Raw genomic sequence first — 14,423 nt, 5'->3', positions numbered from 1 at the left:
TATTATTCATAATGGTAAGTTAAAACTTGAATGACAGAAGTTCTAAAGAGTTCCTAATTTCAAATAAGTTACTATCAATTATCCACAATTCAAGAACATTTTTAGGTACTTTAGGAAAATAGAACAAATGGGAGAGGCATAGATTAAAGGTGTTAAGATACACTGTGTACTTTTCTGAATTTGTTTCTAACATGTTGGAATCGCTCTTTGTCTCTATGACATGCTACATTTTACTGTAGCTATTTGTGTACATGACTTCTCTTTCAGTTAGTCTGAAGCAGCTTTAGGATAGGGTCTTTGTCTTATTCTTTATTTGTTAGTTATGAATATAGAAAGTATAGCAGAATGAAGGAGAAAGAATTTGGGATTTAAAATCATACGAGATCCACTTCTGAATTCAGTGCTATAATTTATTAGCTATTTGAAAGGACCCAGTTATCTCAACCGTAAAATAGAGGTAAATGTCTGTTTCACAGGGTTGTTAGACAATTATGTGAAAAAAATATGTGAAAGCACCTTGTAAACCAAGATACATGACACCAGTGTTAGTTATTACCATCAGCCATAAACATTTGTTGAATGAAAGAACAAATAGTAAAAACAAAACAAGAAGGAAAAGGCTTTATGATTTTACTAAACTTCAAGCTCATTCCTACTTTCAACATATATAGATGAATCTGAAATAAAAGAATTAGATTCTCAACTTCAAGACGCTATTCAGAAGATGAAGAGGCTTGATAAGATATTGATGAAGAGACAACACAGAGAAAAAGAAATCAAGAAGCAAGGTCTAGAAATGAGAATAAAGCTGTTTGAAAAACTTAAGGTAAGAATTGTATAATTTTATGCTGACATGTGAGAAACAACTTCCTCTAAGATGAGTAAGAAAAGCATGGACTCTGGTAGTGTTAGTGTGGTCTGCCTTAATTTATTTTGTGGAGGTAGGGCAGTGGTGTGTATATGTGTGTGTATGGGGCAGGGGGGTAGTGAGGGAGATAGGTTTCTGGAACTGGAGAAGGTGACTTTGCAGGATTCCGGATTTCAGGCACTGCACTGGGCATGTTCATTCCCCATGGACAGTGGACAGACATCACCATAGGCCTCTGTCACCAGTGTCAGGCCTGGGTCCTCCATCTCTGGAATAGAAAGGGATCTGGTGCCTACCTTCATCAAGTATATGTGTCTGCTTTTTCTTCAGCGAGCTTACAATTCGGATAAGTACACAAATACACAAAAATTTAACCCCCCTGGTTACCATTATTATTTGAGTAAACTTTTGTGACAAACAAGCAGGAAGTTGACTATTTCACATGCTGGTCAGGCTGTCTTTGGGGAGCTGTAAAATGCTTGTGGCCTGTGACCATGCTGTATTTGCTTCTGTCTCAATGAACTCTCCTTGGCCTTCTTGGACCTTTGATTCTCTGTGGTATTGAGGGGCGGAAGTTGACCACATGTTGGCACTGACTTGATGCATAGCCATTGGCTCATATTTGAACTTTGCCCCTCAAAGGAGAGCACTTTTAAGGTAAGGAACATTATAATAACAGATTGGTATTTTTTTTTAAGTGGACATTTATTTATTGCAGAAGTGGGATTACAACAAATGGATGGGCTAATTAAATAGTGCAGGGACATAAGATAAATTTAGCTTACTATCTCACATCAAAGTCAAAATTAGACTCCAGGTGGGGTCACCAAATGTGCAAGCCAAAACTATAAAAGCTTTTTTTGTTTTTTTTTTGAATTTTATTTTATTTATTTTTTTATACAGCAGGTTCTTATTAGTCTTCCATTTTATACACACTAGTGTATACATGTCAATTCCAATCTCCCAATTCATCACACCCCCCCACCCCTACCCCCGCTGCTTTCCACCCTTGGTGTCCATACATTTGTTCTCTACATCTGTGTCTCTATTTCTGCCCTGCAAACTGGTTCATCTGTAACATTTTTCTAGGTTCCACATATATGTGTTAATATACGATATTTGTTCTTCTCTTCTGACTTCACTCTGTATGGCGGTCTTTAGATTCATCCACGTCTCTACAAATGACCCAATTTCGTTCCTTTTTATGACTAATATTCCATTGCATATATGTACCACATCTTCTTTATCCATTCTTCTGTCAATGGGCATTCAGGTTGCTTCCTTGACCTGGCTATTGTAAATAACGCAGCAATGAACATTGGGGTGCATGTGTCTTTTTGAATTATGGTTTTCTCTGGGTATATGCCCAGTAGTGAGATTGCTGGTAATTCTGTTTTTAGTTTTTTAAGGAACCTCCATACTGGTCTCCTTAGTGGCTGTATGAATTTACATTCCCACCAACAGTGCAAGAGGGTTTGCTTTCTCCACACCCTCTCCAGCATTTGTTGTTTGTAGATTTTCTGATGATGGCCATTATAACTGGTATGAGGTGATACCTCATTGTAGTTTTGATTTACATTTCTCTAATAATTAGTGATGTTGAGCAGCTTTTCATGTGCTTCTTGGCCATCTGTATGTCCTCTTTGGAGAAATGTCTATTTAGGTCTTCTGCCCATTTTTTGATTGGGTTGTTTGTTTTTTTAATATTGAGCTGCATGAGCTGTTTATATATTTTGGACATTAATCCTTTGTCCATTGATTCATGTACAAATATTTTTCCCATTCTGAGGGTTGTCTTTTTTGTAGTTTCCTTTGCTTTGCAAAAGCTTTTAAGTTTCATTAGGTCCCATTTTTTTATTTAGTTTTTATTTCCATTACTCTAGGAGGTGGATCTAAAAAGATCTTGCTGTGATTTATGTCAGAGAGTGTTCTTCCTATGTTTTCCTCTAAGAGTTTGACAGTGTCTGGTGTACATTTAGGTCTTTAATCCTTTTTGAGTTTATTTTTGTGTATAGTGTTAGGAAGTTTTTCTAATTTCATTCTTTTACATGTAGCTGTCCAGTTCCCAGCACCACTTATTGAAGAGACTGTCTTTTCTCCATTGTATATCCTTGCCTCCTTTGTATAGATTAGTTGACTGTAGGTGTGTGAGTTTATCTCTGGGCTTTCTGTCCTGTTCCATTGATCTATATTTCTGTTTTTGTGCCAGTACCATAATGTCTTGATTACTGTAGCTTTGTAGTAGAGTCTGAAGTCAGGGAGTCTGATTCCTCCAGCTCCGTTTTTTCCCCTCAAGACTGCTTTGGCTATTCGGGGTCTTTTGTGTTTCCATACAAATTTTAAGATTTTTTGTTCTTGTTCTGTAAAAAGTGCCATTGGTAGTTTGATAGGGATTGCATCGAATCTGTAGATTGCTTTGGGTAGTATAGTCATTTTCACAATATTGATTCTTCCAATCCAAGAACATGGAATATCTCTCCATCTGTCAGTATCATCTTTAATTTCTTTCAACAGTGTCTTATAGTTTTCTACATACAGGTCTTTTGTCTCCCTAGGTAGGTTTATTCCTAGGTATTTTATTCTTTTTGTTGCAGTGGTAAATGGGAGTGTTCCCTTAATTTCTCTTTCAGATTTTTCATCATTAGTGTATAGGAATGCAAGAGATTTCTGTGCATTAATTTTGTATCCTGCAACTTTACCAAATTCATTGATTAGCTCTAGTAGTTTTCTGGTGTCATCTTTACGATTCTCTATGTATAGTATCATGTCATCTGCAAACAGTGACGGTTTTACTTCTTTTCCAATTGTATTCCTTTTATTTCTTTTTCTTCTCTGATTGCTGGGGCTAGGACTTCCAAAACTGTGTTGAATAATAGTAGTGAGAGTGGACATCGTTGTCTTGTTCTTGATCTTAGAGGAAATGCTTTCAGTTTTTCACCATTGAGAATGATGTTTGCTGTGGGTTTGTCATATATGGCCTCTTTTATGTTGAGGTAGGTTCACTCTATGCCCAGTTTCTGGAGAGTTTTTATCATAAATGGCTGTTGAATTTTGTCAAAAGCTTTCTCTGCATCTATTGAGATGATCATATGGTTTTTATTCTTCAATTTGTTAATATGGTGTATCACATTGAGTGATTTGCGTATATTGAAGAATCCTTGCATCCCTGGGATAAATCCCACTTGATCATGGTGTATGATCCTTTTAATGTGTTGTTGGACTCTGTTTGCTAGTATTTTGTTGAGGATTTTTGCATCTATATTCATCAGTGATATTGGTCTGTAATTTTCTTTTTTTGTAGTATCTTTGTCTGGTTTTGGTATCAGGGTGCTGGTGGCCTCATAGAATGAGTTTGGGAGTGTTCCTTCCTCTGCAATTTTTTGGAAGAGTTTGAGAAGGATGGGTGTTAGCTCTTCTCTGAATGTTTGATAGAATTCACCTGTGAAGCCATCTGGTTCTAGACTTTGTTGGAAGATTTTTAAACACAGCTTCAATTTCATTACTTGTGATTGGTCTGTTCATATTTTCTCTTTCTTCCTGGTTCAGTCTTGCAAGGTTATACCTTTCTAAGAATTTGTCCATTTCTTCCAGGTTGTCCATTTTTATGGTGTAGAGTTTTTTGTAGTAATCTCTTATAATCCTTTGTATTTCTTCAGTGTCAGTTATGATTTCTCCTTTTTCATTTCGAATTTTATTGATTTGAGTCCTCTCCCCCTTTTTCTTGATGAGTCTGGCTAATAGTTTATCAGTTTTGTTTATCTTCTCAAAGAACCAGCTTTTAGTTTTATGATCTTTGCTATTGTTTGCTTTGTTTCTATTTCATTTATTTCTGCTCTGAACTTTATGATTTCTTTCCTTCTGCTAACTTTGGGTTTTGTTCTTCTTTCTTTAGTTCCTTTGGGTGTAGTTTTAGGTTGTTTCTTTGAGATTTTTCTTGTTTCTTGAGGTGGGCTTGCATAGCTATAAACTCCCCTCTTAGAAGTGCTTTTGCTGCATCCCATAGGTTTTGGATCATCGTGTTTTTATTGTCATTTGTCTCTAGGTATTTTTTGATTTCCTCTTTGATTTCTTCAGTGATCTCTTGGTTATTTAGTAATGTATTGTTTAGCCTCCATGGGTTTGTGCTTTTTACGTTTTTTACCCTGTAATTGATTTCTAATCTCATAGTGTTGTGGTCAGAAAAGATGCTTGATATGATTTCAGTTTTCTTAGATTTACTGAGGCTTGATTCGTGACCCAGGATGTGATCTATCCTGGAGAATGTTCCGTGCACACTTGAGAAGAAATGTGGTTTTTGGACGGAATGTCCTATAAATATCAATTAAATCTGTGTGGTCTATTGTGTCATTTAAAGCTTGTGTTTTCTTATTAATTTTCTGTTTAGATGATCTGTCCATTGGTGTAAGTGAGGTGTTAAAGTCCCCCACTATTATTGTGTTGCTGTCGATTTCCTCTTTTAGAGCTGTTAGCAGTTACCTTATGTATTGAGGTGCTCCTCTGTTGGGTGCATATATATTTATTATTGTTATATGTTCTTCTTGGATTGATCCCTTGATCATTATGTAGTGTCCTTCCTTGTCTCTTGTGACATTCTCTATTTTAAAGTCTATTTTATCTGTTATGAGTATAGCTACTTCAGGGGATGGAGTATCTTTTTCCATCCCCTCACTTTCATTCTGTATGTTTCCCTAGGTCTGAAGTGTGTCTCTTGTAGACAGCATATATGTGGGTCTTGTTTTTGTATCCATTCAGCAAGCCTGTGTCTTTTTTTTTTTTTAATTTATTTATATATTTTTGGCTGTGTTGTGTCTTCGTTTCTGTGAGAGGGCTTTCTCCAGTTGCGGAGGGCTGGGGCCACTCTTCATCACGGTGTGCGGGCCTCTCACTGTCACGGCCTCTCCCGTTGCGGAGCACAGGCTCCAGAGCACAGGCTCAGTAGTTGTGGCCCACGGGCTCAGTTGCTCCACGGCATGTGGGATCCTCCCAGACCAGGGCTCGAACCCGCGTCCCCTGCATTGGCAGGTAGACTCTCAACCACTGCGCCACCAGGGAAGCCCAAGCCTGTGTCTTTTGGTTGGAGCATTTATTTCATTTATGTTTAAGGTAATTATTGATATGTATGTTCCTCTACCATTTTCTTAATTGTTTTTGGTTTGCTTTTGTAGGTCTTTTTCTTCTCCCACTTAGAGAAGTTCCTTTAGCATTTGTTGTAGAGCTGGTTTGGTGGTGCTGAATCATCTTATCTTTTGCTTGTCTGTAAAGCTTTTGATTTCTCCATCGAATCTGAATGTGATCCTTGCCGGGTAGAGTAATCTTGGTTGTAGGTTCTTCCCTTTCATCACTTTAAATATATCATGCCACTTCCTTCTGGCTTGTGGAGTTTCTGCTGAGAAACCAGCTGTTAACCTTATGGGAGTTCCCTTTTATGTTATTTGTCGTTTTTCCCTTGATGCTTTCAATAATTTTTCTTTGTCTTTAATTTTTGCCAATTTGATTACTATGTGTCTCGGCGTGTTTCTCCTTGGATTTATCCTGTATGGGACTCGCTGCACTTCCTGGACTTGGGTGGCTATTTCCTTTCCCATGTTAGGGAAGTTTTCAACTATAATCTCTTCAAATATTTTCTTGTTTCCTTTCTCTCTCTCTTGTCCTTCTGGGACCCATATTAATGCGAATGTTGTTGCTTTTAATGTTGTCCCAGAGGTCTCTTAGGCTGTCTTCATTTCTTTTCATTCTTTTTTCTTTATTCTGTTCTGCAGCAGTGAATTCCACCATTCTGTCTTCCAGGTCACTTATCTGTTTTTCTGCCTCAGTTATTGTGCTATTGATTCGTTCTTGTATATTTTTCATTTCAGTTATTGTGTTGTTCATCTCTGTTTGTTCTTTAATTCTTCTAGATCTTTGTTAAACATTTCTTGCATCTTCTCGATCTTTGCCTCCATTCTTTTTCCAAGGTCCTGGATCATCTTCACTATCATTATTCTGAATTCTTTTTCTGGAAGGTTGCCTATCTCCAATTCATTTAGTTTTTTTGGGGGGTTTTATCTTGTTCCTTCATCTGGTACATAGCCCTCTGCCTTTTCATCTTGTGTACCTTTCTGTGAATGTGGTTTTTGTTCCACAGGCTGCAGGATTGTAGTTCTTCTTGTTCTGCTGTCTGCCCTCTGGTGGATGAGGCTATCTAAGAGGCTTGTGCATGTTTCCTGATGGGAGCGACTGGTGGTGGGTAGAGCTGGCTGTTGCTTTGGTGGGCAGAGCTCAGTAAAACTTTTATCCACTTGTCTGCTGATGTGTGGGGCTGGGTTCCCTCCCTGTTTGTTGTTTGGCCTGAGGGGACCCAATACTGGAGCCTACCTGGGCTCTTTGGTTGGGCTAATGGCAGACTCTGGGAGGGCTTACGCCAAGGAGTACTTTCCAGAACTTCTGCTGCCAGTGTCCTTGTCCTCACAGTGACACACAGCCACCCCCGCCTCTGCAGGAGACCCTCCTAATGTAGCAGGTAGGTCTGGTTCAGTTTCCTATGGGGTCACTGCTCCTTCCCTTGTGTCCCGATGAGCACGCTACTTTGTGTGTGCCCTCCAAGAGTGGAGTCTCTGTTTCCCCCGTCCTGTCGAAGTCCTGCAGTCAAATCCCACTAGCCTTCAAAGTCTGATTGTCTAGGAATTCCTCCTCCTGTTGCCAGACCCCCAGATTGGGAAGCCTGACATGGGTCTCAGAATCTTCACTCCAGTGGGTGGACTTCTGTGGTGTATGTTTCTCCAGTTTGTGAGTCACCCACCCAGCAGTTATGGGATTTGATTTTATTGTGATTGCACACCTCCTGCCGTCTCACTGTGGCGTCTCCTTTGTCTTTGGATGTGGGGTATCTTTTTTGGTCAGTTCCAGTGTCTTCCTGTCAATGATTTTTCAGCAGTTAGTTGTAATTCTGGTGTTCTTGTAAGAGGGAGTGAGAGCACGTGCTTCTACTCTGCATCTTGAATCAATCTCTCAACATCTTTATTGGAGTGTAATTGCTTTACAATGGTGTGTTAGTTTCTGCTTTATAACAAAGTGAATCAGCTATACATATACATATATCCCCATATCTCTTCCCTCTCGCATCTCCCTCCCTCCCACCCTTCCTATCCCACCCCTCTAGGTGGTCACAAAGCACCAAGCTGATCTCCTTGTGTTATGCGGCTGCTTCCCACTAGCTATGGGCTTTATGTTTGGTAGTGTATATATGTCCATGCCACTCTCTCACTTTGTCGCAGCTTACCCTTCCCCCTCCCTGTGTCCTCAAGTCTGTTCTCTAGTAGGTCTGCGTCTCTATTCCCGTCGTGCCCCTGGGTTCTTCATGACCATTTTTTTTTTTTAAGATTCCATATATATGTGTTAGTATATGGTATTTGTTTTTCTCTTTCTGACTTACTTCACTCTGTATGACAGACTCTAGGTCCATCCACCTCACTACGAATAACTCAATTTCGTTTCTTTTTATGGCTGAGTAATATTCCATTGTATATATGTGCCACATCTTCTTTTTCCATTCATCTGTCGATTGACACTTAGGTTGCTTCCATGTCCTGGCTATTGTAAATAGAGCGGCAGTGAACATTGTGGTACATGACTCTTTTTGAATTATGGTTTTCTCAGGGTATATGCCCAGTAGTGGGATTGCTGGGCTGTATGGTAGTTCTATTTTTAATTTTTTAAGGAACCTCCATACTGTTCTCCATAGTGGCTGTATCAATTTACATTCCCACCAACAGTGCAAGAGGGTTCCCTTTTCTCCACACCCTGTCCAGCATTTATTGTTTGTAGATTTTTTGATGGTGGCCATTCAGACTTGTGTGAGCTGATATCTCATTGTAGTTTTTTTTTTTTTTTTTGCGGTACGTGGGCCTCTCACTACTGTGGCCTCTCCCGTTGCGGAGCACAGGCTCTGGATGCGCAGGCTCAGCAGCCATGGCTCATGGGCCTAACCACTGCACAACATGTGGGATCTTCCCGGACCGGGGCACGAACCCGTGTCCCCTGCATCGGCAGGTGGACTCTCAACCACTGTGCCACCAGGGAAGCCCTCATTGTAGTTTTGATTTGCATTTATCTAATGATTAATGATGTTCAGTATTCTTTCATGTGTTTGTTGGCCATCTGTATGTCCTCTTTGGAGAAATGTCTATTTAGGTCTACTGCCCATTTTTGTATCGGGTTTTTTGTTTTTTTGATATTGAGCTGCATGTGCTGCTTGTAAATTTTGGAGGTTATCTTTGTCAGTTGCTTCATTTGCAAATATTTTCTCCCAGTCTGAGGGTTGTCTCTTTGTATTCTTTATGGTTTCCTTTGCAGTGCAAAAGCTTTTAAGTTTCATTAGGTCCCATTTGTTTATTTTTGTTTTTATTTCCATTCCTCTAGGAGGTGGGTCAAAAAGGATCTTGCTGTGATTTATGTCATAGGGTGTTCTGCCTATGTTTTCCTCTAAGAGTTTGATAGTGTCTGGTGTACATTTAGGCCTTTAATCCATTTGGAGTTTATTTTTGTGTATGGTGTTAAGGAGTGTTCTAATTTCATTCTTTTACATGTAGCTGTCCAATTTTCCCAGCACCACTTATTGAAGAGGCTGTCTTTTCTCCATTGTATATTCTTGCCTCCTTTATCAAAAATAAGGTGACCATATGTGTGTGGGTTTATCTCTGCGCTTTCTATCCTGTTCCATTGATCTATATTTCTGTGTTTGTGCCAGTACCGTACTGTCTTGATTACTGTAGCTTTGTAGTATAGTCTGAAGTCAGGGAGCTTGATTCCTCCAGCTCAGTTTTTCTTTCTCAAGATTGCTTTGGCTGTTTGGGGTCTTTTGTGTTTCCATACAACTTGTGAAATTTTTTGTTCTAGTTCTGTGAAAAGTGCTAGTGGTAGTTTGATAGGTATTGCCTTGAATCTGTAGATTGCTTTGGGTAGTATAGTCATTTTCACAATGTTGATTCTTCCAATCCAAGAACATGGTATATCTCTCCATCTATTTGTATCATCTTTAATTTCTTTCATCAGTGTCTTATTGTTTTCTGCATACAGGTTTTTTGTCTCCTTAGGTAGGTTTATTCCTAGATATTTTATTCTTTTTGTTGCAGTGGTAAATGGGAGTGTTTCCTTAATTTCACTTTCAAATTTTCCATCAGTAGTGTATAGGAATGCCAGAAATTTCTGTGCATTTATTTTGTATCCTGCTACTTTACCAAATTCATTGATTAGCTCTAGTAGTTTTCTGGTGTCATCTTTAGGATTCTCTATGTATAGTATCATGTCATCTGCAAACGTTACTGCTTTACTTCTTTTTTTCTGATTTGGATTCCTTTTATTTCTTTTTCTTCTCTGATTGCTGTGGCTAAAGCTTCCAAAACAATGTTGAATAATAGTGGTGACAGTGGGCAACCTTGGCTTGTTCCTGATCTTAGTGGGAATGGATTCAGTTTTTCACCATTGAGGATGATGTTGGCTGTGGGTTTCTCATATATGACCTTTATTATATTGAGGAAAGTTCCCTCTATGCCTACTTTCAGATTGGCTGTTTTTGAAAAATTCCTCCTTGTTTAGTTGACTGACTTCCTAGGAAATTTCCCAGGCAATGATATGAATTAATAATAAAGTGATTAAGAATACAGTTTTACAAGGTTCCCACGAAGACCACTGGGATGGAAAAAAGCAATGTATAAAATGCAGTGCTGCGGCTTCCCTGGTGGGAAGAATATACCTGCCCATGCAGGGGACATGGGTTCTAGCCCCGGTCCCGGAAGATCCCACATGCTGTGGAGCAACTAAGCCCATGTGCCACAACCACTGAGCCTGTGTTGTGGAGCCCATGAGCGACAACTACTGAAGCCCACAAGCTTAGAGCACATGCTCCACAACAAAGAGAAGCCACTGCAATGAGAAGCCTGCGTACCGCAACGAAGAGTGGCCTTGGCTCACCACAACTAGAGAAAGCACATGCACAGCAACGAAGACCCAATGCAGCCAAAAATAAATAAATAAAATAAATTTATAAAAATAAATGCAGTGCTTAAAGTTAGAGTAATTTGTGTAAATTTTAGCAGGAAAATTTAGTCTGTCTGTTATTTCTCTTGGATCTCAAAGCAAATTTTACTTGCTTGGAAATATAAATTATAACTGGAATCATAATAAAATACAGTATCAATTTTGAAATATCTGAAACTGTAATTTGATGATGTATCTTTAGGTTACTCATTAGTTATAGAAACATTAAACAGAAACTTAAGAAACTTTAAGCAAGGTAATTATATAATGATAGACATAGTCCAACTCTATCTGGGAATACTCATTGACAGAATTTTGAGGGAACAGGAAACATTAACCGATTCCCTAATTAAAGGAATAAAAATGATCTGACTTTCTTGTTTGTATGTACAGGATTGGAAACCATGTTGGAATTTTTAAAAATATCGATGAATATAGTTGCCTTCTTTTCCCATGTTTACACTTTTACTTCTCTTTTATTAGTCTGCAAAAAATGGTGAAGCTTTACAAAGTAATGAGGAGATGGAAAGTACAAAAAACTTTCTAGCTTTAACTGCTGCATCAGAAGAAACTGTTGGTGAGTAAAATTGATTCGTCTTTATTTTTATCTCAGGGTCATAGAATATTTGGATTAAAGTAAAAGTCCCAATTCAGTTATCTTTTCTTTTTCTTTGTGAGTTTAATTCTTTAGAGGAAATGATCACGTTGGATAGGACTATATGGAACTACTCTGAAGTTAGGTATGTTTCAGAGTCTTCTAGTGTTTGTGTCTCCTCAAGGGTGAGGAGGATAAGGCAGTGAAAAATCAGGAAATAGACAAAGTGTGTCTTTGCCTTTACTTCCTGTGACTCTTAGGTGCCTCTACACACCCAGTTTGTGCAGTCCCCTAACTGCCTGGGATTGTCCCATGAGGTGTCTCACTCAGACCTCTGCACCCTTTCATAAAAATCCATTACTGATTTGTCCTTTCCCCGTTCTCTCATAGTTCTGGTTTATGAGACCAGCCAGTTAATTCTGTGCATATGTTTCTACTTCCTCCACTTGTGTGTATGTAACAGTTGACCCTTGAACAACATGGTGGTTAGGGGCACTGCCCCTGTGCAGTTGAAAATCCAGGTATAACTTTATAGTTGGCCCTCTGTCCCTGCAGTTCTGCATCCATGGATTCAACCAACCAAGGATTGTGTAGTACTATAGTATGCATTTATTGAAAAAGATCCGTGTATAAGTGAACCTGTGCAATTCAAACTTACGTTGTTCAAGGGTCAACTGTATATTTGTGATTCGCCTCCTCCTCCTCCTTCTTCTTTTCCTTCTTCCTTCTTTTCTTTCTTTTTCTTCTTCTACGGAAGTACTGTGGAATCATATAACTTATTTTAATTTACTTACTTAGTAATGAATGTTTTAGTGATTGGTAAGACATGGATTTTTTGGCAGGACACTTTTGAAATCCTTTAACTAACATCATCTAAATGGTCATATGGTATCTCTTGGGCATTAGACTGGCTCTAAGTAGGGGTCCCAGGAGTGGGATTGCTGGATCATATGGTAGCTGTTTTTAGTTTTTTAAGGAACCTCCATACTGTTCTCCATAGTGGCTGCACCAATTTACATCCCAACAGTGTAGGAGAGTTCCCTTTTCTCCACACTCTCTCCAGCACTTATTATTTGTAGACGTTTTGATGATGGCCATTCTGAATGGTGTGAGGTGGTACCTTGTTGTGGTTTTGATTTGCATTTCCCTAATAATTAGCTATGTGGAGCATCTTTTCATGTGCCTATTGGCCATCTGTATGTCTTCTTCTGAGAAATGTCTATTTAGATCTTCTGCCCATTTTTTGATTGGTTTGTTTGTTTTTTTGTTATTGAGTTGTATGAGCTATTCATTTATTTTGGAAATTAAGCCCTTGTTGGTCACATTATTTGCAAATATGTTCTCCTAGTCTGTAGGTTGTCTTTTAGTTTTGTTGATGGTTTCCTTTGCCGTTCAGCATCTGTATTCTAGAATGCAGGAGCTAAGTGCTAATTTCACCACTGAGGCATTTCTAAGAGGCCACACTTGCTGTGCTTGACTCTGGAGCAAGGACTTTAAAACAGGCCACTCTGTAAAGGGATCCATGGTGGCCTTTTGACATTAGCCTTTTGGTCACAGAGTTCACTACTGAGTGAACTTTAGGCCTCAGAGGGAAAGACTTGTTTTCAGCTGGCCTTTCTTCACGAACAAATATGAACCATCAGATATATTTAATTTTAAAAGCCCATGACAGGTCCATTTGGTTAAATCTATGGAGCTCAGAGTTGTATCTCTGGAGTCACGTGACTACTGTAGGCCCTGTAGACATCTACATTCATGCTAGATTAGTACTAATACTCTAACATGGAAACTTCTTAGACTTCATGATCTGGAAGCTGGAGTTACCAGAGGCTTGGCCAGAGAGAGTCATTGCTTTAAACATTACCATGTCAGAGTTTCAATTTTTAGATTTCGAATTCTTAGTTACTTATTGTGTACTGGCAGTGTTTATCGTGTGCAGAGCAGATAAGATATGAGAGTAGGGTCAGTGTGAAAGGAAATGGGGATCAAAGATGCTTTTGGGTAAATCAAGGGTCTGTCGCCCTTCATTCTTGCTGCCGTCTGTCTTGATTAGCTCACGGTTGACTAGTTCACCAGAATGAAGAGACAGCACTATTGTACTCCTGGTTCTTCAGATTTAATTAGACTTTTTTGGTGGCTGGCCTTTCATAGAAGACAGGTTCCTTAATGGAATGTCTTGCTGGCTCTTCACATCCTAGGCATGTCAACAGTCATATATATCTGGTCTTTAAAAATCTTAAAACCCAAAAGAGATAGCATTTACTATAAACTACATTATTAGCCTAATTATACATTTTTTTTTACATTTGACATAACATAATTATTACCTTATTCCAAAAGAGGTAACTTTTGGAATCTTCCGTTTATGAAATGTGTTATTAGCAAGTATGAAAGAAATGTATGAAAGAAAGGCATAGAAATGAAAGAGTCCAATTTTACCACCTAGCACTGATTTTTGATAGTCTCATATTTCTACTATTACAGCATAGCCACATATCATGAAATGTTGTGACACTGCTTATATCTGTTGCGTCCTGAGATTAGTTTCTTTCCCAGGTTATTCACTGAACTTCAACTACCCCTCTTAATTAAAAATGTAAAAATTTTAAAAATTATTTTGATCAAGCCTATGGATAGCCATAAATTTTAAAGTAAAGTGTTTCTTATAAGGCCTATTATGAAAACAGAAATCTTTTGCTCTCTTTTCCTCCATGATCATTTTTTTCTTTGTTCCCTGGAAAGCGCAAAGTCCTTGTAAACTGTCCAGTAGGTGGCGGCATCTAGTTAAAATAGTACTTTAAAAGCATCTCTTGAAGAATTTAGAGCCAGGCTTATTTGGACTTGAACTTTAAACACAAATCTATAAATACCCAAACCTACCTTTTGCTGTTCTTATTTTTTTCCTTTAAACAAAGGGAGAAATCTTAGGATGAGTGTTCTTCTTTA

The 14,423-nt window shown here is 38.6% G+C and overlaps 1 protein-coding gene across 1 annotated transcript in view; it reads left to right on the top strand.

The window, feature by feature from the left end:
* FSIP1 (fibrous sheath interacting protein 1) overlaps window positions 1-14,423 on the top strand; it is a gene marked incomplete at both ends in the record, with an annotated part of 198,872 nt that overhangs the window by 10,038 nt on the left and 174,411 nt on the right. Inside the window, 2 exons of the mRNA XM_082648669.1 lie at window positions 672-826; window positions 11,366-11,459. Coding sequence (XP_082504795.1) covers window positions 672-826; window positions 11,366-11,459 — 249 coding nt within the window. The remainder of the gene's footprint in view (window positions 1-671; window positions 827-11,365; window positions 11,460-14,423) is intronic.

Source organism: Grampus griseus (assembly GCF_964374135.1).
Source record: "Grampus griseus genome assembly, chromosome: 2".
Taxonomy (NCBI): Eukaryota; Metazoa; Chordata; class Mammalia; order Artiodactyla; family Delphinidae; genus Grampus; species Grampus griseus.
The sequence above is the reverse complement of the archived record's forward strand: the minus strand, read 5'-3'. Positions and strand labels throughout refer to the sequence as shown.